General features: G+C 44.9%; 1 protein-coding gene across 2 annotated transcripts in view; it reads right to left on the bottom strand.

Annotated features, from left to right (window-relative positions):
- Positions 1-25,612, bottom strand: part of PPP1R9A (protein phosphatase 1 regulatory subunit 9A) — a 218,122-nt gene that overhangs the window by 80,572 nt on the left and 111,938 nt on the right. For both annotated transcript variants that reach the window (XM_044293015.1, XM_044293017.1), the window contains exons 4-6: positions 17,095-17,215; positions 12,189-12,293; positions 460-595 (exon numbers count right to left, since the gene is read on the bottom strand). In XM_044293015.1, coding sequence (XP_044148950.1) covers positions 460-595; positions 12,189-12,293; positions 17,095-17,215 — 362 coding nt within the window. The remainder of the gene's footprint in view (positions 1-459; positions 596-12,188; positions 12,294-17,094; positions 17,216-25,612) is intronic.

The following is a 25,612-nucleotide window of genomic DNA, read 5'->3' as shown; positions in this document are numbered from 1 at the left end:
ATCAGCCTCGTCAGCGAGGCTAATAGTGTTCAGTGCAATTACCGATGCCTCCATTTGCCGCAGGGGGTGTCGGTTTTTGTGCATTTAGATGCCGTAATTCTCACTTGATCAGGGCATCTAAAGCCTTTAACTAACGCAATTGGCATTATTGCCGGTCACGGTAATTATCTGCAGGTCTCTGTTGTTTGAAACAGCATAGACTTGCCGGCCATGACGCCCACTGCACGTTGCGAGCGGGCGCCATGTTTCCACATCGCTCCAGCACCGTACATGTATGGTGCTGGTAGCGAAAGGGCTAAGGAATCAACTTTGGATCTATGATCTGAGGCTCGATTCACTCTTCCTTGATTTGTGAACCATAAAAAGGATACAGTCTTGCTTTTTTCTGTTAGAAAATACCAGAGAATCTCTTTACTTTTTCAGAAAGGCTAACATAAATGTATATGTTATCATAATCACCTCATCGTCATCTGCATCATACTGCGCATAGTGCTGTTCAAGCATCTCCCTCTGACGACGCTCCTGCTCCAAAGTTTGACTGATCAACTGGGCGACCTCACTAATTTGTCCTGGTTTCTCACGTCCTATAATAAACCTGTGCAGTGAAAAAAATAAATCTGTGATTAATAGTCACCAAATAAGTCCTCTAAAATACTGTCGTTTTATAAAGAAATAGATATTTTTTGTACAAATGCATAATTATAAAGTGACTGGCTTTACATTTTAAAAAAGAATATAATACTGCTATGTACAATAATATACATTACCATATTACTACCTCCTATGTACATATATAACTACTATAATACTGCCTCCTATGTACAAAAATATAACTACTGTGTTGGTGGTTCTCCTCATGTCTGGAGCTAGCCCAGGGAAGGACCTCCCTTGGCGGGGAACTTCCCCAAGCAAGGCCCAGGCTTCCAGGCCTCCACTGGGGGGTAAACTCTTTCCAGTATGGATACAAGTCCAAAAGTGAATCCTGTGACAAGGAATGACCAGAATGGAGGCAACACAAGTGCATTAAGTGCAAGTAAGAAAGATGGCGTAACAGTTGGGATTCCAGCAGAAAAGAAGGATTCAGCAGCAGTGAGTACAGCTAAGAGGTGAGATGAAGCAGACTTCCAGCCCAGGCCTGCAGAGTCCAGTATAGTATAGTGACTCCCAAAAGGTATCCTCTGTGAAAAGTGTCAATCCAAACCTGCAGGATGCACAGGAGGTGAGACAGGGCGCAGCACATGCATCAGGTGTGCAGCTCACCCCAGACCTGTGCACCTGAGCCTGCAGCTAGCAGAGGAGATCCCTGCCCTGGTGAGGAAAATGGAGGAGGTGAATGCTGCAAATGGAGATTGACTGTGTGTACAAGCTAAAGACTGCAAATCCAAACTGTGCAGCCGTGTACGACCGTAAGCTACACTCACTCAGCTTGGAACTTGGTGACCTGGTGAAGCAGATGGACACTGTCCTGGATAGGATGGGACCACTTGCCGAGTCCTATAGGAACCAGGAGCGTTTGCCAGCCAAGGCCTGAACCTTGAATCTGGATTTTCTGATGCAGAACTGGATTCCAGTGTTATCCCTGAGGAGGCCCAGCGGGCGACAAGACCTGTGCTGCAAGCCGCAAAGTCTTCTTTAAAAAAAAGGAGATCTATAAACAGGACAGTGTGCACTAGTGGCCACAAGAATCTGCAGCTGTCCCTGAGGAGACACATGGACCTCAGACACCAGCACTACAAGTCCCAGGAGGCACAGTGCAGCAGGACAATGGACATCTATCCGTACATCCAGGTGATGGGGTGGCAGAGCAGATCTCTACTGCTGGGGCAGAGACTGGGGGGATGATGGACATGTACCTGAGGGGAATGTACAGTCTGTATGGGAGATATCTGAGGATGGCATAGAGGTGGACGGGCTGGAGGAATCTCTGCAGAGTAATGAGGGTGATTTTCCACCTTTACCCTCAAGCACAGAAGGTGTGAGTGGCCCCCCTAGTGCAGACACCCCCCCCCAAATAAGTCAGGGCCCTGAACCCCGCCAGGTCCCCCCCGGTAATGCCTGGAGCCGTGGTGCTCCATCTTTTTCCTCCGGCGCTCACTATACAGGTCAGGCCTTTAAAAGAAGGAATGTAGTAAGATTTAAACATCGAGGTGCCAAAGGAGACCTCCCAGATTGGAGGCTTGTGGTCCGAGAACTCCTGTGTCGCCAGATGGGGTTTGTGCCAGCGGACATCTTGGCAGTCATTAATATACCAGATAGACAGGGCTATGACGTCAGCTTCAAGGTCATGTCTAATCTGGATAGATTCTGGGCAAATTTCCCCAGGTTCAGAGACACTGATGATTGGAGTAAATGTATTTTTATTCAAATATCCAAGCCAGATACCGTCACAGTTAATATCATCTTCTGGAATGAAGCCGTCCCTCCCCAGGACATTGTGGTGTGGCTCAGGAGGCACTGTGACATGGTGTCTGATCTTACCAAGAACCGAGATGATGATGGTACCTGGACTGGAGGGTGGAAGGTTTTGGTGAAGCTGTGCCAGCATAATAATGTCACGTGGCATCTACCAAACTCCTCCTTCATTGGGAGAGAGAAAGGCGTCTGCTTCTACCCAGGTCAGCCAGGAAGTGTTTTAAGTGTGGCAGAGCCGGTCATGTCGCAAGTGTGTGCACTGTGGTCAAGTGCAATCTGTGCAGTGAGGTTGGCCACATAAGTGCAAATTGTCAGAACATCAGATGTACACGATGGGTCACCCTCACAGGGACTGTCTGGACGCATGCACAATATGTCTAAGGAGCTTCCTGATGAGGAATTGTTGAAGGCAGATGCTGTAAAGGAGGAGGCCTTAATGTCAGGGTCCATTCTGACCAGACAAGAAGTCCAGCAGGGATCAGGTACTGCAGCTCCAGAACATGAGGTCCCAGATACTGCACACGGGAGTATGAAGGTTGTCCCTGAGGGCCAGCAACAGTCAGAGGTAGCCTCTTCTTCTTCTTCATCACCAGCAGTATTTGAGGAAAGTAAGAGCAACAAGAGGAGGAAAAAAGATAAGTCCTCCCGTAAGCCTGAGGGTGAGTACAGCATGGCCGAGAGTGTCAAGAAGAAAGTCCATAAGGGCTCAGAGGTCATGGTCATATCCACCAGGTACGAGGTCCTGTCAGAGTCTGAGGGAGATGTGTAAATTATATTCACGCCTGGTTTTTGAAAATTCCGTGTGAGTATAATCTGTGCAGTGCAGGTTATCTTATCATACTGTCTTACACTATTACCATCTTTATTAGTTGCAGGATATCCAGCAAAAGGATATTTGCAGCCCTCGGCTCTCTTGCAAAAGGAAGAAGGAAGAAAGATTAAAGTTTGCATACTGGCCTGGATGAGAAGCGCGGTCCGAATTCCATATACCTTACCTGTTTAAAGTGTGATTGATCCCACATCACTTTGCGGACCTGCTGCACAACATTACTGCGGACTGGTGATAACTTTATTGTAGATAATGAATGTGAAAGGGACACTGAGGATCCCCCCACCAAAAGGAAACCCTATGCTGTAAAGTCCCAGGTAGAATCAGACATGGAGATAGGTGGTAAGCAGGGCGACTGCGACCTATGATGATGGTTATTACCTCGCTGCTCTTCCTTTTGTGTTGTGTAATGATGGCCGGGTTCTCTTTAAAAGTGCTTTCTAGCAATGTGAACAGTATTAAAGTAAAAAAAAAAGGCACATAGTGTATGACAACCAGAGATCTCTTGATGCAGATGTCGTCTTCTTACAGGAGACGCGTCTGACCACATCAGGACTTCTACGTGAGGCTGAGAGGGAATGGAGGTCTGGTCCTTATTTCTGGTCGCTGGCTGTGGAGCCTTATGCCAGGGTTGCTATATTGTTCTCCACCAATGATGTGACTGTACATAGACTGATAGAAGTTATTATGGGTCGGTGTCTGGTCTCGGAGGTCACAATCCATGGTAGACAACTCCGGCTCATTAATATCTTTGGCCCACAGTCAGTGGCGGAAAGGGTCCAGTTATTTAATGAGGTTAAGCAATATCTTTTTACCTCTGTCCCAGTGGTGTTGGCTGTAGATTTCAATGTCACTAGGACATTGGGTGACAGATCCTCTGGCCGATCAGTGACCAGGGACTCCAAGGTCCTAAATAGCATGATCCAGCAGGCAGGCCTCAGCGATGTGTTCACACAGGGTGGTAGGAAGCCAAAATTTACATATTCCTGTGCTGACAGAAGTAGTCGCATTGATATGGCTTTTGTAAACCCTACAGAAGTGGTTAGTGGAATGTGTGAGAAAATCGTCCCTTTCTCTGATCACTTGGCCTTGTCTTTCTGTTTGGGATCCATGAAGCGTCCAGATGTTGGTAGAGGGCTATGGAGACTTAACTCCAGTCTCCTGGAGGATCCTTATGTCCAGGATTGTGTCCACTTTCTTTTTCAGCAACAACTAGAGAGAGTGGACTTTTATGATAGCATGGCTGACTGGTGGGAGGACGTCAAGGTGGAGATCAGATCCCTCTTGAGGAGACTGTCATTTAAGAAAGAGAAGAGTAAGTACAGCCAGTATCTCAAGCTGCAGAAAGAATTGGAGTCACTGTATTCGGCAGATGGGGGGGGACCAACAAAAGATAAACCGACTGAAATCTGAGATAAGGCAGTATCAGTACAGCAGGTACACCTCCCTGGTTCTGGAACGAGATTATGGTTCCTTAGGGTCACCTGATCCTTTTGAGAGCTGTCGGGAGCGTGTGGTAAACAAAGTGGTCACAGGTCTCACTGACTCCCAGGGTGTTTTGCAGGAATCTCAGGAGGGTATCCTGGGGGTGGTGAGATCTTACTATACTGACTTATTTCAGAAGAAGGTTTTGGATAAAGGGAAGATGACACAATTCTTGGAGGCAACTCCAGGCCCTGATACTAATAATTTGGACTTTTCTCCTTTAACAGCAGAATTAACGGTGGAGGAGGTTAAAGTGGCCATTGATAAATTACATCAGAAGGCACCAGGTCCCGATGGTATTACCGCAGAATTTTATAAGAAATTCAGAGACCACTTGGCTCCAATCCTCATGGATGCGTACAAAAATTGTCTATAAAATCACCTGATGCCTCCCCGTCCATGAGGGTGTCATCGCTAATTCTGCTTTCTAAAGGTAAGGAGCCTAGCGACATCAAGAACTGGAGGCCGATTGCCCTCTTGAATGTCGACAGGAAAATTCTGGCAAAAATCCTTTTCTCTAGATCAGTCTGTTTGTCCCGGGCACTGTTGGCAGACTGTCAGTTCGGCACAGTAAAAGGGTGGAACATCTCTAGAGCAGTCATCTCGATAAGGGAGATGTTTGAGAGATGTAAAGCTCTTCGGTGTGGGAGATATGTTTTAGGTCTTAACCAGGCTAAAGCCTTCGACAGAGTAGACCACGGGTATCTATGGGCCACTTTGTCAAAGTACGGTATTCCAGGACAATTTATTGATTGGCTGAAAACCTTGTATAGAGAGGCAGAGAGCTTTCCTCTATGGTTGGCAGGGTTACACGTTGAGGGTTGTGGCAGGGGTGAGACAGGGTTGCCTGTTGAGTCCACTGCTGTATGTGTTTGCCTTAGACCCGTTCCTGAGGTCGCTGCAGGAGTGTGATTTTCGGGGGGTACCGGTCCCCCACTGCTTTCCTCTGAGTGTTGTTGCCTACGTGGATGATGTGACGGTGGTGATATCTGAGCCTCATGAGGTGCAGATGTTGTCGGCAGCCATCAGAAGCTACTCGGAGGCCTCAGGGTCTCTGGTCAATCTTGAGAAGAGTCAAGCTTTCTGGACACTGAATTCTGATTCAGACTTTGATCTGCCACAATTTGCGAAAGCCTCCACCTATATCAAGATCTTAGGGGTTAAATTTGGGAGGAACGATAACGCCAGAATAAATTGGGAGGAGAAGTTGGAAGCCGGAAATGCAAAGGATTAGCGATGGAAGAACTGGAGGCTGAACCTCTGTCACTTTTCCTTTGCCAGAATCTTTCTCGGCTAGGCGCTTTAGCCTGTTTTTCCAGATTCTTTGGGGGAACAGGTTGAACCCAGTAAAAAGAGGGATCACCTACCTACAGGGGAAAGAGGGTGGGCTGGATATGTTAAATCCAAGGGTGTTCTTTGACTCCTTGTTCTTAAAAGTCAGTTTTGGTGATCTGGACCCAGAGAACAGCTCCCTGTGTGTGAACAGTATCAGGGACTGGATATTGCCTTTTGCAGAGTCTTGGGTGCGAGGTGGCAGTCTCAAGAGGGGTCTGTTGACTCGTGGCTTCCTCCCCCAGTACCTGGAATATGGTCTTAGGTGCTTGAGAAACTGGAGGATTGATAAAGTGTGTATTGAGAGAAAGACCAGGAAAGAGCTGTACCTGACCATATGTAGGACTTTCTTTTATATACAGCCAGCATTAAAAGACTGTACAGCGGTAACCTTAAAAGAAAGTCTGAGGTTTCTTAATGGAGTCAGGCTCCCTGCAAAATTTTTGACATGGCTGTCCTTGCATGTCCTTCCCATGGCTGTCCTTGCATGTCCTTCCCATGGCTGTCCTTGCATGGGAAGCTTTATGTTAAGGGGAATCTAAAACATCTGAGTGTGTCAGAGCGTAAGTGTCCCTTAGGATGTCAACAGGAGGAGACAATAGCACATTTCGTATCAGAGTGCGAGGAAGGGCAGAAAATATGTCAGGAATTATCCTCCAGGTTAAAGATCCCTAGACTGCAGTGTCTTACATACCCAGACATCATCTATGGGGTACCAGCCAGCATACCTGACATTGACCGGGGGACAATGTACCTGATCATCACCATTGTTAAATATTATCACTGGCATACTAGAACGAAAGTGTCCGTACATAGCGAGCCGTTCCATCACAGGCAAGCGGTGAACCTGATCCTGTCAGAGCTGAGGTGGATAAAGAACTTAGAATGTAGGAAAAAGGATAAAAACAGGATGTTATGGAGGAATGTACATATGGTGGATGTGGACTTATCTTTATAATGGAATTGTGTTTATTACCGATTTATTTACTTTCTTTTCCTTTAACAGCGATGGACTATTGTTAAGTTAGAGTTATTATCATTATTATTTATTCTGTTGGATATGTATGATTTCTGGTAAATGACCATTGTTTCTGTTCATTGTTATGTTTGTTTATACTAATAAAAATTGCCTCCTATGTACAAGAATATAACTACTAATATAACTACTATAATACTGCTCCTATGTACAAGAATATAATAACTATAATACTGCCTCCTATATACAAGAATATAACTACTATAATACTGCCTCCTATGTACAAGTATATAACTACTATAATACTGCTCCTATGTACAAGAATATAACTACTATAATACTGCCTCCTATGTACAAGAATATAACTACTATAATACTGTTCCTATGTACAAGAATATAACTACTATAATACTGCCCCTATGTACAATAATATATCTACTATAATACTGCCCCCTATGTACAAGAATATAACTACTATAATACTGCCTCATATGTACAAGAATATAACTACTATAATACTGCCTCCTATGTACAAGAATATAACTACTATAATACTGCCTCCTATGTGCAAGAATATAACTACTATAATACTGCCCCCTATGTACTACTATAATACTGCCTCCTATGTACAGGAATATACTACTATAATACTGCTCCTATGTACAAGAATATAACTACTATAATACTGCCCCCTATGTACAACAATATAACTACTATAATACTGCCTCCTATGTACAGGAATATTACTACTATAATACTGCTCCTATGTACAAGAATATAACTACTATAATACTGCCTCCTATGTACAGGAATATAACTACTATAATACTGCTCCTATGTACAAGAATATAACTACTATAATACTGCCTCCTATGTACAAGAATATAACTACTATAATACTGCTCCTGTGTACAAGAATATAACTACTATAATACTGCTCCTATGTACAACAATATAACTACTATAATACTGCCCCTATGTACAAGAATATAACTACTACCCTGTTTCCTAGGCGCAGGAATACACAGCATTAATTATGAGACTTGGATAAGCAATATGAGATGAGAAGTCTGATACTGAAATGTAATCGGGCTCTTGAAGGACGGACACGGAGATAGTAAATCATTCATTTGCAATACACATAGAAAGAATGAAAAGCACTTAGACACGAGAATGTGCCACTAAATCACATTACACCCATGGGTCATAAAGCTCTCACCGCCTGCGCTGCTAATTAAGCCAATTGGCATTCAGCTGGAATACTCCCTAATTGGAAAAAATCACCTAAAAAAAAATCGATTTCCCAGTACGGCCTGTGACAAATATAGCCGGTGCCCATCCTTTCCATTAAGACATGACTGGCTGCAATTCATTATATTAGAATACGGAATTCTAGATTGTATCTCAGCCAAAAGAAGTCTCTAACATTGCGGCCCTGAAACGCATCCAGCGCATGTGCAACCTGTGCCAAGACACAATTACCCTATTTTTCTTGGCTGGTGGCAGCTCGAGCAATAGGCAGGGTCTGGCCTAATAGTGGTTTTTATTACTCTTAAAGGAGCAGATCCCAGGAAAGTAAGAAAGCCGCAAAGGTGGATGCACTTGCGCGGTCTCCAATAATTATAGTCTAAGGCATGGATCAGCAACCTGCGGCACTCCAGAAACTACAACTCCCAGAATCCTCCTTTCACTTCTATGGAAATTACAAGAACAGCCGAGTAAATGTGCACGTTGGGAGTTGTAGTTTCACAGCAGCTGGAGTGCCGGAGGTTGCTGATTTAAAGCTTATCCAAGTTCCAAGTGAAAACACATGCATGCCCGATTCAATGAGCATGCTTATGTTCTGAATGAGGGGGCATGCTACTGTTGGGGGGGCACCCCTATACAGATTAGATGGTCGACTGGTACTACCAAAATTGGTGGGTTTGACAGACATTTTGGGTTTTGAATGTAAACCTTTTTTACTAACTTTTCAGGAGTACTTTCTTCCCTTTCGGTGGGTGGGCAGCAGCTCCCATGAGACAAACAAGCACCCGCATCTCCTAGAAAGCATTGCATTTAGATCTTGTTAACCCCTTCCCACCCTGTATAGAAAATAGGCCCTGACATGTCTCCCCAGAGATACAGATGGTATATAATGCCCCTACAATCTCCTCCAGTGTCTAGAGGGAGACAGAGCTATGCATTTCCATGAATGAATGAACGGTGTCAGGGCTGGTTTACTATGAGATCACTATCCTGGCACTGAGCGGAGGGAGCAAGTCAGTCATGCCACTGAGCATGTCAGTCCACCACTGAATGCTGGAGAAGGGTGACCAAAAGAATAAACAGCAGGGGGCGCTACCAAAGAAGAAAATGGAATTTTTACTGCATGTACTCGATAATGTAATAATTCTTCATTGCATAAGAATACTTTTTGTGGGATGAGCCCTTTAAGGAAATAGCTTCATAGTCTCCTAATGACTATAATGGGCGATACCGACCTGTGGTTGGTCTTTGCGCCGTGGGACCTATATCTCTACCTAGGCATGTGACATGGCACATCTGCTCTTGGGACTAGAGGGTTCCAAGCAGCATCAACAAGATAAATTAGTCAAGAAAATGTAACCTCCTGAGATTTTCCCTGCATAGGCTCTATCATACACTGGTGGAAGAAGGGAGCCAGGGGCCACAGAGTGAGGGCCTCAAGCAGCACCCAGCCTGCCAGTCGCTCACCAGCAAAATATCTTCAATTTGATTTCCGCCTCAGTTGGACAGGCTCTACAAAGGTATCTTCTCCTCAACAGGTACTGCTCCTCCAGAATACAGTATCAGCTAAAACTATACCAGATGTTTGCTCTCCTGCATGGAATAAGTATGACTGGTGTGACCTACTGAATGAGACTGGTTCATAGATATCTTTGGTTGCGTAGCATGGGTACTCGAGGGAAGACTAAGACGGTATGGACTGTAGGTAACACTGACTATAAGGAATGGATGCTAAAGATATGTTTAAATGAGAGGAACAGAAACTATATGGATGCCCAACTGGGGTACCTGGGAACCTTAGTGACCACCTGAGATGTGCTGGTGGACGAGTTCCAGAAGTGTCTCCTCTTGAGTCTGACTGGTACCATATGAATCTTTGGTTTAGTTGCATAGACACTCGAGTAAAAGTGAAGAAGATATGATAGTTATCTCCAACTCAGAGGAAGAAACTCTACAGGTATCTCTACATGAGAAGAACGTGAATACATGGATGTCCAACTGGGATAGGTAACTTAGTACCACCTGAGCAGTGCTGATGGACAAGTGCAGTATATAATTATCCGTGGGACTTGAACCTTGGTAGATTACCTGAGATGTTTCTGGAGACATCTCCTAAATGGACCAATACCTGAGGTGTCTACTCCATTGCAGGACTGATTACTATTCTGTAGGTGTCTCCTCCTTGGAATTTACTAGTGTGACTAGACGCATCTACAGTGCCCAGTGCAAACAGCATATCATACGGATAGTCTTCGGAGAATACACAGGGATATTCAACTAATTTCCTTCTAAAATGTCCTGCTTCTTGTGCTAGGAACTAACAACATGATGTTCCAGCTTTCTTTGATTGAAGATTCTGTACTGCAGTGTACTTTACTCAGCAACATTCTGCCTGTGCAAAGGATTCGTGCGTGGTCGGCAGTAAATGAAAAAAGCGGCACTCATCTGCTGAAAGGAACGCGATTGCCACATTTGGTGATGATGGAGCCACCATAATAGAGATCTCAGCTAGTTTTTATCTTCAGTTTTGACCATTTCTCACTAACAGAACACATTTAGTGTCAACAGGCTGGCCCTAAGCCCTTCTCTTCTGTGTAGTGTCCTCAAAAAAATCATATTCCAGTCAAAAAGCTGAGTATGCAATCATATGGGTTACCTTGACACCACTAGCCTCATCGCTGTCCATGTAACTACTAATCCATACCATGAGTACAATGAGTACATGCAGGGCCACACTGCAGTGGATATTAATGAGGCTCTGCTGGATATAGGTTGATGGAGGGGGGCTCTCTCCCTGTACATAGACTTTTACTAAAGAAATTATTCTACAGAGCTTTACAGGGATTTGAACCTCAGACCACCTTCTATGGCAGACAGAACAGTTACCATTGCACTACAGACCTACCCTGCTGATAGGGCTTAACTTTCTGTGCTTAAAAAGCTATTTTCTTCACAGGCACGACACTAAATAAATAATATATTACTGAAATGAAGGGAAAAAGTTACTTTGTTATTTTTTTTAGTAACCATAACTTTGTAAAAACTCTTAAAAAAGTAAAAACTTTTTCGGCCACGTAACTTTTAGTAAATAATAAGTAAAACATTTCTCAGGTCTTGGCTGGGATTGGAACAGAATCTGTCACCAGTGACTTCACTATCCAACCACCTCCCTATCCCTTTCCATAGACACAGAGCTGTGGTTCATCTGATTAAAACTCTGTTTTTCTTTTGTTGACCCGAGGCTCCGTTCCCGAGTTATGATAATTAATATGCACATTAGGTCTTTGGTGCAATAAGAGCGTCACCATTGCTCTTGTTGCACCCAAGTTCCACTCTTTTCTATGGCCGGCCCCTGCCACAAAGCTTTGCCACTGCCTGGCCCTGTCAATCAAGGCAGCGACAGAAGGGCCGGCCACAGAGAGGAGTGGAACGTGGGTGCAACAACAGCAATGGTGACTCCCTCATTGCTCCAAAGGCAAAATTTGCATATTAAGAAAAAAGTATCAGGAATGGAGCCTATGAATGTAAAGAGGTTTGGGGGGAAGGAAGGGGTACACGGTTTCTCTGTATGGGGCAATGAAATTCCTGATGGCAGCCCTGAGTGCATGGCAGATAGCAATGCTGGGGCAACATCTGCGTACAAAACAATGGTGTTCTCACGAATTTGCAAAATGCATTCACTTTTATGATCTGAGCTTTTGGTCCTGTTGGAATAGGAGCGGCAGCACTTCCTGTTTCTCCTACAGATTTGGATTGTCACAAAGAGATTGTAACTGACAAACACTCATCTACTGAACTATATATAGTACCCTATACATACTGGTGCAGCGTGTACATTGCAGACATTACTAAAAGAACATGTAAAAATGGCAGCAGAGCCGAAGTATAACTAGATAAGAAAATTACCTGACTTTTCCTTTGGTGTTTCGGAGAACCGTGGCTGCAAAATTTTGGGTGACGCCAACCAGACTGATTCCATCTACTTCTAAGATCTGATCGTTGACAAGGATCCTGGAAATATACAAAAATGCATTAAAACATGTTAAAAGCAATCCGGAATGTCCGTGCATTGTGTCTCCATACAGCGACCACTAGAGGGAGCCTATTCATACACAGAACTCAATAATAACACAGTATGCTCTCCCTCTAGTGGTGGCTGCAGGCAACCTGAATATTATCATTTATCACTATGTAGAGCATTTGGAGCTCTGTATCAGAAAAACAAAGCTCCAATTACTTTGATGATATATTAAAATATTATCGTAGAACTTTGAACACCCTGGTGCTAAATGGTGAAGATTCATTTAAAAATATTACATAGTATAGATGATGCCAAATAGAAACTATTTCATGAAACATATGGCCGTGTAAGCCCCCACTTTCCCCCGTATGTATATCAATAGCAACAGTGCCACCTGCAGGACCAAGGGCACTAGATCACTCGGGGAACCAGAATTAATGCCTGGATTACCAGAGGTTGACAATGGACTCCAAGTGAATGCATAATAATATAATGAAGGCCACCAGCGATGGAGAGCGCATTACTAGATCACCAGGGATGGACAATGTGTCACTAGATCACTAGGAACAGATAATGCACCACAAGATAACCAGAGATGGGCACCATAACACTAGATCACCAGGGATGGATGTTGCACCACTAGATCACCAGGAATGGAGAATGCAGAACTGCATAACCAGGGATGAGCAACACAGAAGCAGATCACTTACGGACAGACAATGCTAGATCACTAGGGATGGACGGTGCATTACAAGATCACCAAGGATGGACAAGGCACCACTAGATGACCAAGGATGAAGAATGCACCGGTAGATCACAAGGGATGGACAACGCACCACTAGATGACCAGGGATGGAGAATGTACCATTATATCACTAGGGATTGTAAATGCAACACTAGATCACCAGGGAACACGCAATGGACTATCAGGGATGGGTACAACACATTTATGAACAACGAACCACCAGACCACTTGTGACTCCACAGTAAACTACTGGATCACTGGGTTCACATGTGATTGACATTTAACTACTGGATCACAGGAGATGACAACTGGAATACAGATTGACACTAAACCTATGAAACAACAGGGGCGGACAGTGAAATACAGTAACAAGACCAGTCAAAACATTTCACTGGGGGTGGACATAAGATCACTTGATCATCATACACTGTAGAAGGACTCAAACTACCAAATCACCAGCTGGTACCTACAGTAGATGCAACCTAAAGTGCTTGGTCAACAAGTAGAGGACACTGTACCTCCGGCTCACCAGAAATGTATGGACTAATCCCCGAGAGTGAGTAATCGAACTAAGTAAGATTTAAAGGGGTTTTGGCATCTGGATTTTTTTGTTTTTGCATATCCAAATGCCACAAAGTGCCTCTGAGTGGGTAACGGGACTTCTGAATATTAGGCTCTTTTTCGGAGGTTCCATAGCAGACAATAGAGAGAAATGCACATGTGCGGCCCACTTTCTATAAACTGCAGTGTGTGACAGGTCCTGTTCTTTAGACAGTTACCCGCACCTATTGGACATTTATGGCATATCCTAAATCCAGATGGAACAACCTCTTTGACTCAATGCCAAGCTGGAGCTGCGAAAGCAAATAACATTTTATAATGCAAAACTAGCAACTATCTAACAACGTATGGACAACATTACAAATCTCACAAGCCGTGACTTTGGATGCTCCCCATTTCTGAGTCCTCGCTGTTTACACGGCAGTGACAGGTCCTCTTTAAAGCTCAGCTTTTGACAAATATTGGAGTCCACTGAGATTACATCCTCTACCACCACATGTTCCGGTTCTGTCACTTGTATCACAATGACTAATGAGGCAGATTCATGACTAACGCTGTTCCCGTCAGGCTGGCAAGTGTAAAATAACTACCCAAAGACCACTAATTATCCGGTAAAACAGCTGTATGTGCACTAATTACGGTACTTGCTGAAACATATGCCGCCCTGCGCACTCCCTCATATGCCTTGTAATTACTGGGATAAGGATTCTTTTTTATTTTTGGCTAATTTTTCCATGACAGCAATTAATATCCATCGATATCATACGTCAAAACGGAGCTAAAGGAACAACTAAGAAGAGGAGTTGGTAACAATGTAACAATAATCGGTTCACTATTTTGTTTATACCAGTGTTAAGGGTGTCTTATAATAACTCCAAAAGGAGTGGATGGGCACTCTTACAGATGGACTCACATAGCCTCAGTATATAATATATCACTATAATATATTTATTAGATCAGTGATGCTTATAGAGTTGTAAAAAAATGTGTAAGAATATATATATATATATATCAGTATCAATATTAATAAAAAATGATAAAAAACATATTCATTTTTACAGTGAATGCCTACAACGTATCACTGTGGTGCTGCTGATATATATCATTTATTTCAAATACAATTTTTTTCTTTCTCATTACGTGATATTTTCAGGAGATATTTTATAACTGAATACGTTTTTTTAATTTTGAATTCATATTGATACTGATATATATTTTCTTACACATTTTATACAACTCTATAAGCATCACTGATGTAATAAATATATTATAGTGATATATTATAGACTGAGGCTATGTGAGTCCATCTATAAGAGTGCCCATCCACTCCTTTTGGTATTATTTGACTTTGATGAATAGAGTGCGTCATCTGTTTGGAGCAGCTTGCCATCTCCAACTAGAGAGAGAGCCGTCCTAGAAACCTATTCGATGTCTTATAATAACTGCCATGTGCTCTGGTAGTCAAAAATTCACCAATGGTCTCAACAGGAGCCCAGGATGCTGCCTCGTCCCGTCCTCTTCACTTTTACTGAAGCTCCGCTTATTCAGATTGCCCGCTGTGCCCAAGCACAACCTCACCAGGACGTCACTGAGTTACATTACACTAAGTACAGAGTGACTATAAATCATACTCAGAAGTGTCCGGAGATCAAGGAGATCTTCCACACTCCCGGCAGAGCAGACAATCTGCCTGCAAAAAGCAGCCACTAGATGGAGCTTGCTGCAGGTGTATGCATAATTTAATTAGACCTTTGTGCAGTAAACACCGCCCTATGGCATCCAATGCTGTATTGTTTTATACTATGGCTATGTAAAGGGAGGCACTGTCTACGCAAGTGACTCTGCTGCCAGTATTGTTTATTGAGGGCGCTGTTTGTTGTTCCAAAGTCTCAGGAAAAAAGGGGAGATCTCCTGGAAGGTCATGGTCAAAAGGCTACTGAAGACTGCCACGAAGTGGAATAAGCTGCTTACGTGTTTAGACTTGTAAGAATATGACTGTATGCAGTGAGCTCCCCCTACTGGTGGCTGCAGGCAGACAGAACTTTACTATTGAATTCTGAGGCACTATGTGGCAGTATTGTTTACAACTCGACTGAGAAACATGAATTCTCGTGAATAATGGAGGATCATGAGGACCTGCTATAAAATCTAAAAATATATTGAATCAAAAGTCTATATGTATTAAACATAAATAAAAAGTTTAAAGGGGTTTTCCAAGCTCTGTATATAGATGGCTTACCCCCAGGATAGGTTATTAATATCCCATTGGTTAGGGTCTAATACCTTGCACCTCCAACAATCAGCTGTGCCCTGCAGCCTCTGGAGCAGGAACTAGCGCTTTGAATGCACCAAGAAGTACAGCTCCATCCACAGTGTAGTGGCCGTACTGGGGTACTGCATCTCAGCTCCTATGGAAGTGAATGGGAGATGGGCTGCAGTAACCCAGCACGGCCACTACACTTTGAACGGAACTGTGCTTCCTGTTCCATTCAAAGTGCTAGCTCCAGGGCTTTCCAAGTGCTAGCTCCAGGGCTTTCCAAGTGCTAGCTCCAGGGCTTTCCAAGTGCTAGCTCCAGGGCTTTCCAAGTGCTAGCTCCAGGGCTTCCCAAGTGCTAGCTCCAGGGCTTCCCAAGTGCTAGCTCCAGGGCTTTCCAAGTGCTAGCTCCAGGGCTTTCCAAGTGCTAGCTCCAGGGCTTTCCAAGTTCTAGCTCCAGGGCTTTCCAAGTGCTAGCTCCAGGGCTTTCCAAGTGCTAGCTCCAGGGCTTTCCAAGTGCTAGCTCCAGCTCCAGAGGCTGCAGGGAACAGCAAAAATATGATTCCGTTTGGAAAAAAACAGGAAAGGGAAATGTGACAAATGGGCCTATAGCAGACTAACACACCACAAGTCCCAGCATGTCATGTTACATAAAATACTGATAAACTCTAATACAAGGACCCTTCCACCTACGATATGCTGTTACCTAGCAACAAGAAGGAAACAAGACTTCTCCCAAGGAATCTCAGGATCAAAGATTTCCCTGTCGCAAACAATTACAGTCTGAACATTTCCTCTTATACATACAGGTCCGTGTGCTGCTGCTTTTTATACCTTTTTTTATATTAAGACTTGCAGTTGTAATGGCCTCACGGTTTTGCAGATTAAGCAGTCTATTCTTGGCAAAATGATGTGACTACATTTTAATTCTTTTTTGGCCGTGACCTCGTCAGTGCCGCCCCAGTCACAATCACATACCGTAATTGGGAATTATAAAAACTGTACACAGGAAAACATCTGTGAGAACCACTTCAGTGCTGGCTAATTACTACAGACATGGACGGCTATTCTTCTGTTTGTTATTATATCTACATCATTTTATTTTTGCTTGTTTTTTTTACAGCCCTAATTTTAAATTACCAGTCATGACCTTTACCTTATCATTAGGGAAAATGTTGATCTCATATATCTATCTATATACATTTGTGACATCATGCTCCAGTGCACGCACCTTCCATCTCTTTGGGCAGCTCCTCCTTCTGTGACAGTTTTAACAAATATTCCAAGTTTCTCCAGACCTGTGTCGGCTCCAACCCCCATTCCAATGATACTGACGCCAAGGCCTTCTTCATCTGTAAGGGAATTTCAGAAGGTTAAGAAAAGTGGAAATCCAGAGCACGGCTACACGATCGGTCCAAATCCCAACCAGATACCTCCTAAGGGTGGTGTCCAAAATAGGGTTTTGAGCCAAAGCCAAAAGTGGATCCAGCAGGAAGGAGAAGCAGAAGAAGTCCTTCCTTTATGGTTCTCATTCTCTTCCTGCCCACTTCTGACTTTGGCACAAAAAACTGCAGCAAAAACCTCCACGACAAGCTGCGTGAGGCACTGGACTAAAGGATTTTTCCAAAAGAACCAATCCCAATGAACCTCAAGCCTAACGTCGATGATGGAAAAAATGTCTGGATATATTGCATTAAAATGTATCGATGGAGAACTTCCTGGCGCTGGCCACCAGATAACGGCAAAGCAACATAACACAGCGCCATATGGCAGCTGTGAGCAACAAGACAGATAACACACATCAGCTGCTCCAGCAAGTCACAAAATAGAACAAAACACTAACCAGAAACAAATAGTATAATACAGATGTAGCAGAGCTGGGATTACGAGATGTAGCTGCACTTTGTCAGTCACTGGGTACAATGCGCTATGTGCAGTTTCCATGGGACTGCAGGTAAATATCTCTATATATGCACTTACTGTAAATGCTATCACATGTCCAAACAAGAGATGGGACCCTCTATTCTGAGACCCCTGAGAACCTGGGGAGGCAATGACCCTCTAGCTTTCTATACAGATGGATGGATTGGGCTATAGTTGATGATTTCTTGTTTTTTTTAGACAGGTGGCGCTAGACAGACAGTTTTCTACTATTTGGTGGAAAGCTAATTTGCATATATTTATTTTCCCATGGGGCATTGCCTGTAAGTCTCCCTAACTTAAAGGGGTTCTCCAGGAATTAAAAAAATAAAAATACTTAAATATTATTTTTTTATAAACATATTCACAATTACCTTTCAATACTTAGAATGTCTCATCTTGTCTAGGAAGCAATCATTAGGAGAAATAAAATGGCCGCCGTCCTATCAGTACACACAAAACCTGTCCTAATCACACAGGAGGACAAGTTACTTCACCACAATGAGCCATAGTGCTGCCTCATCCTCCTCTCTGCTTGTCAGGAATCATGATCCTGAATACAGGTAAATCTCTGTGGGAATGGAGAAGATGAGGAGACATGAGAGGAGGTGAGGTGTGGCTAATGAGCAGCAGCACTTGTATGCAGTCTCCATTACCACAGTCTGTCCTGTCCGTCCTCTCTGTACTTCATGTCTCCTCATGAACTCCATTCCTACAGAGATTCAGCTGAAGATCTTATCAGCTGTATTCAGGATCATAATCCCTGACAAGTAGAGCAGAGAGGATAAGGCAGATCTTTACCTCAGTGTTGTAAAGTAACTTGTCCTCCTGTGTGATTAGGACAGGTTCTGTGTGAACTAATGAGACAGCAGCCATTTTATTTCCCCTGAAGATTGCTCCCCAGACAAAATGAGCCATCACAAATAATGAAATGTATTTGAGAATATATTTATAATAAAGTAATATTTAAGTATTTTTCATTTTCTTACTTCCTGGAGAATCCCTTTAAGCTGAATCTGAAGCTCAATAAGAACCAGTAATCCAAAGAGCTACAACAAAGGCGTGTTATATTTCCAGTACCCTTTTCTGTACTGACAAAAGATTTATCCCATCTGGACGTTTACAGGATATATGTAGGGTATGCCATAAATGTCCTGTAGGTGAGGACCCCCACCTTTGGGACATGCTCCTATCTCAAAAACAGGGCCTTGTCCTGAATGCAGAGCATGTATCAGTGTCCTCTCTACTTACTGCTATGGGACTTCCAAAAAATGCTGTGGTTAGCCCATCCCTATTCTCGGATGTCCCATAGCAGATACTGGAGAAAGCCATACATGTTCGACATGTTCTCCATTTCCGTCCTTGACCCACATCTATCAGACATTTATGACATATCCTATCGATAGGGGACATTCCTGAATCATCTCTCAAGACTTTTTCATTCTGGGGTGGACGTTGACATACGGGGGAGCTACCTATAGGTGGCACCGGTGAGACAGTTTTCAATCAGAGGCTACAACGGCTTCTTCCACATTCCCAGCTCTAAAACTGAACTGACAGTGAACTTACTAATTTATTAAAATAGATTACGGTATGTGTCGGCTCCGAGCCCATTAGCAAGGGGAGAAGGTGTGGTTGTGTTTTTGTTTTTTTTTGCTACTAACAAGGAAAGACGTTGGTGAATTTATTGCACGGATGTCCAACCACCTCCAGCTGTTGCAAAACTACAAATCCCAGCATGCCGTAATAGCTGTAGGCTGCTTCCATGGAAAACCGCTATCACGTACAAATTGTACATGCACTTCATTTTTGAAGAAACCCTATCACGTAAGGACTGTATGTGTGCTTAATTTTTGAAGAACCGCTATCACGTAAGGGCTGTACTGTATTTTTGCTTCATTTTCGAAGAACTGCTATTACATAAGGACTGTACATGTGCTTCTTTTTTAAAGAACCGCTATTATGTAAGGACCGTACGTGCGATTCATTTTTTTAAGAACTACTATTATGTAAGGACTGTACTGTACATTGACTTCATTTTTGAAGAACCACTATTACGTAAGGACTGTATGTGCGCTTCATTTTTGAAGGTCTTCGCTTGCTATGAATTTACATTTATTTGCATTAACAGATTGAATACTTGTAGAGACTAGTGTTGATCGAGCATGCTCGGCACATGGTGGTATTCGGCCGAATACCGCATGTGCTCAAGAGCAATGCTCGAATCTCCTCCACGCACGTTTCTTGTTTCCTTTAGTGCCGGTTCTTTGACATTTTTGGCAGCCCTTTCACTTAGTGCATAGGCTTTATGAGTGTAGGAGTCCCACTAACTGAACAAATGTACCACAATGTGAATGAGGCCCTCCTTTATGTGATATACAGGTTGTATCGGAGTGCCTCTTCCTTGTAATTTTTGGCAGCACTTTATATACAAGTAAATATACAGGAAAGAATGTTTCTTAACAATTTTAGCTTTGGTTTTGGGAGTATTATTATCAGTCTGTAAAAGCGGCGTACTACTCGGACAACATCGTTCCCAGCAGTGACCTGGGAGTCCAAGATGCATCCAGACATCCTCCCCATGCTGTTCCAGAACCATTTCAGTGGTGTTTCCATCAATTTATGACCTTTTCCTATGAACCAGACACCCCTCCCCTCTTGGGTGCCTGGTTTAATGCTCGGGTTCTCCCACTGAGCACCCGAGCATCCCGAGGTGTTCAGCCCGAGCACTTTGGTGCTCGATCAACACTGGTAGAGACCTATTCCTGTACACAGCTGAGGTTTTGTTCCTAAAAAAAGGTTGGGCAAGATCTATTGGTTCCCAAGACATAGGACTAAAAATGCACCCCCCTAAACCTGAAGACCTTGACCCCCAAAGAAAATATGCACCATCTATGTTCCTACAGCAAACCTGTTGACCCTGCTCACTCAAGATTCAAGGTCATAGAGAAGACCAAGTCGTACACACGCACTACCAGCCAGCAGAGGGCGCTGTGGCGCTTCATTCAATCACAGGTTACAGGCAATAAGCAATCTTGTATGGTAGCGGTGACGTACGAGAGCCGTAGGGGAGAACACTAGTCTGGTAAATCCTTGACTTGATGAAGCGTACAATCAATTTACTTGCACCTGAGGCCGGGCAGATGAGCAGAAAATGCTGAAGGTCACATAGGAAACTGACTGCGGGATCCGCTCCTCTCCTGTGAGGTGACATTATCACCTGCTGTAGGACGTTCTAGTCTAGAACTTGTGCACTGAAGCGATGAGGACCAACCACCATGAGCGAGGCACTAGGACTCATATGGATGCAGGATAAATAGCATGGAGAAAATATAACTTTATCCTGCCATACAACCAGGAGCTTTAAGATTCAAGAAGTGTAGCACTGACGCGTTTAGGTCAGAAACACCTACAAAGACACTACTAAAAAGTAACACAAACCTGCCCTACCTGGTGAATGGTCCAGCTCAGCATTGAAATGCGTTTCCTAATGGAGGCTATGCTTCTCACCAGATGCCATCAACGGCCGATTATTTCTGTTACTTATATCTATAGCGCCAGCATATTCCACCTCGCTGTACAGAAGGTCACCACTGCACCACACAATCTAAACACCAACCCATCAACCTCAGCACTACACATGAAAACACCTGTCTCTCCCAGTCCCTCCCTCATACACATGCATGCTTGGTCCAACCTCTCTCTCCCTCTGGAGCGTAGACACTGAGCCCAGAGGTCAGCCACTCTGGGAGGTCTTGGAGAACCCCTTTAAGGCTCCTTATTTAGGTAGGTTTTAAAGGGATAGTCCAGACCACAGATATTGATGACCTGTTCTCAGGATAGGTCATCAATACCAGATCGGTGGGGGTGCAACTCATGGCACCCCCACCAATCAACTGTTTCAGGCAGCCATGGCACCAGAAACTATACAGTGTACAGAGCTGAAGCAGACAGCTCTGTCCACCATGTAGTGGCCATGCGGAGTACTGCAGATCAGCTCCTATTTAAGTAAGTGGGAGCTGGAAACTTCAAAGTGGACAGGACCTTCTGCTTCTGTTACGCACACTGTTTCGTTTCTGGTCCCACATCTGATCATGCAGGTGCTGGGTGTTGGATCTGTACCAATCTGATACTGGTGACCTATCCTGAGAATAGGTCATGAATGTTTGTAGCACATTGAGGAAGAGAGAAATAGCTAGGACCGTTAGGTGAGCGGAGAGCGATGGTACCAAATAGGGTGCTCACCTTCACTGGTTGTGCTAGAGGCAGAGTACTCCCGAGGGCTTTTGCTTGCTTGTTCCTAGGTCTGCGGTCGGGCCCGGTGGTAGTAAAGATCAATGGAATGCAGTGTGTAGCAGCAACCTTGTATTCAACCTGATGAAGAGGCTTGTTCGGCCTCGAAACGCGTTGTTCTGCTATCAATAAACACATTCTGTATTCATCCTGTGGTGACCTGGAACATAGCAGCACTGCTACACACTATATTCTATTGATATTCATCAATATCTGTATCCGGGAGGACCCCTTTAAATATAAACCCCAAATAACAAGGCGACTTATAAGAGAGACATAATCTGCGTATTCCCTGCATTTCCCAGTTTAAAGATCAGGTCTATACACAGTGGCTCAGGGTAAATATCGGGCGGATTTCCTAACATATACCGCTGCCGGATGCCTCTGGAAGCCATAAGGAGGTATATGTTTGCTCACCACAAATATGGTTAATGTCTGGACCCATATTGAGCCTCTTTAGAAACATCCCATCTAGGGTAGGGCTGCACGATATGGGAATTTTGTGCGATTGTGATTAGGGCCCTAAAAATTGTGATAACGATATGCGATGCGATATCCCTGCACTATGACTTCTCCGAACATACTATCCCTGCAGTGTGACATCACCGAGCATACTATCCCTGCACTGTGACTTCGCCGAGCACACTATCCCTGCACTGTGACTTCGCCGAGCAAACTATCCCTGCACTGTGACTTCACCGAGCACACTATCCCTGCACTGTGACATCACCGAGCATACTATCCCTGCACTGTGACTTCACCGAGCACACTATCCCTGCACTGTGACATCACCGAGCATACTATCCCTGCACTGTGACATCACCGAGCACACTATCCCTGCACTGTGACATCACCGAGCATACTATCCCTGCACTGTGACTTCACCGAGCACACTATTCCTGCACTGTGACATCACTGTGCACACTATCCCTGCACTGTGACTTCACCGAGCACACTATCCCTGCACTGTGACATCACCGAGCATACTATCCCTGCACTGTGACTTCACCGAGCACACTATCCCTGCACTGTGACATCACCGAGCATACTATCCCTGCACTGTGACATCACCGAGCACACTATCCCTGCACTGTGACATCACCGAGCACACTATACCTGCACTGTGACATCACTGAGCACACTATCCCTGCACTGTGACATCACCGAGCACACTATCCCTGCACTGTGACATCACCGAGCACACTACCCCTGCACTGTGACTTCACCGAGCACACTATCCCTGCACTGTGACATCACCGAGCATACTATCCCTGCACTGTGACTTCACCGAGCACACTATCCCTGCACTGTGACATCACCGAGCATACTATCCCTGCACTGTGACATCACCGAGCACACTATCCCTGCACTGTGACATCACCGAGCATACTATCCCTGCACTGTGACTTCACCGAGCACACTATTCCTGCACTGTGACATCACCGAGCACACTATCCCTGCACTGTGACTTCACCGAGCACACTATCCCTGCACTGTGACATCACCGAGCATACTATCCCTGCACTGTGACATCACCGAGCATACTATCCCCGCACTGTGACTTCACCGAGCACACTATCCCTGCACTGTGACATCACCGAGCATACTATCCCTGCACTGTGACATCACCGAGCATACTATCCCCGCACTGTGACTTCACCGAGCACACTATCCCTGCACTGTGACATCACCGAGCATACTATCCCTGCACTGTGACATCACCGAGCATACTATCCCCGCACTGTGACTTCACCGAGCACACTATCCCTGCACTGTGACTTCACCGAGCACACTATTCCTGCACTGTGACTTCACCGGGCATACTATCCCTGCACTGTGACATCACCGAGCATACTATCCCTGCACTGACACATCACCAAGCATACTATCCCTGCACTGTGACTTCACCGAGCATACTATCCCTGCACTGTGACATCACCGAGCACACTATCCCTGCACTGACACATCACCAAGCACACTATCCCTGCACTGTGACTTCACCGAGCATACTATCCCTGCACTGTGACATCACCGAGCACACTATCCCTGCACTGTGACATCACCGAGCACACTATCCCTGCACTGTGACATCACCGAGCACACTATCCCTGCACTGTCTGTGACATCACCGTGCACACTATTCCTGCACTGTCTGTGACATCACTGTGCACACTATTCCTGCACTGTCTGTGACATCACTGTGCACACTATTCCTGCACTGTGACATCACCGAGCACACTATCCCTGCACTGTGACATCACTGTGCACACTATCCCTGCACTGTGACATCACCGAGCACACTATTCCTGCACTGTCTGTGACATCACTGTGCACACTATTCCTGCACTGTGACATCACCGAACACACTACCCCGGCACTGTGACATCACCGAGCACACTACCCCTGCACTGTGACATCACTGAGCACACTATCCCTGCACTGTGCACACTATCCCTGCACTGTGACATCACTGAGAACACTACCCCTGCACTGTGACATCACCGAGCACACTATCCCTGCATTGTGACATCACTGTGCACACTATCCCTGCACTGTGACACCACCGAGCACACTATCCCTGCACTGTGACATCACCGAGCACACTATCCCTGCACTGTGACCACTATCCCTGCACTGTGACATCACCAAGCATACTATCCCTGCACTGTGACATCACCGAGCATACTATCCCTGCACTGTGACATCACCGAGCACACTATCCCTGCACTGTGACTTCACCGAGCACACTATCCCTGCACTGTGACATCACCAAGCATACTATCCCTGCACTGTGACTTCACCAAGCATACTATCCCCGCACTGTGACTTCACCGAGCACACTATCCCTGCACTGTGACTTCACCGAGCACACTATCCCTGCACTGTGACTTCACCGAGCATACTATCCCTGCACTGTGACATCACCGAGCATACTATCCCTGCACTGACACATCACCAAGCATACTATCCCTGCACTGTGACTTCACCGAGCATACTATCCCTGCACTGTGACATCACCGAGCACACTATCCCTGCACTGACACATCACCAAGCACACTATCCCTGCACTGTGACTTCACCGAGCATACTATCCCTGCACTGTGACATCACCGTGCACACTATCCCTGCACTGTGACATCACCGAGCACACTATCCCTGCACTGTGACATCACCGAGCACACTATCCCTGCACTGTCTGTGACATCACCGTGCACACTATTCCTGCACTGTCTGTGACATCACTGTGCACACTATTCCTGCACTGTCTGTGACATCACTGTGCACACTATTCCTGCACTGTGACATCACCGAGCACACTATCCCTGCACTGTGACATCACTGTGCACACTATCCCTGCACTGTGACATCACCGAGCACACTATCCCTGCACTGTCTGTGACATCACCGTGCACACTATTCCTGCACTGTGACATCACCGAACACACTACCCCTGCACTGTGACATCACTGAGCACACTATCCCTGCACTGTGCACACTATCCCTGCACTGTGACATCACTGAGAACACTACCCCTG

Source organism: Bufo gargarizans, chromosome 5 (assembly GCF_014858855.1).
Source record: "Bufo gargarizans isolate SCDJY-AF-19 chromosome 5, ASM1485885v1, whole genome shotgun sequence".
NCBI classification, from domain to species: Eukaryota; Metazoa; Chordata; class Amphibia; order Anura; family Bufonidae; genus Bufo; species Bufo gargarizans.
The sequence above is the reverse complement of the archived record's forward strand: the minus strand, read 5'-3'. Positions and strand labels throughout refer to the sequence as shown.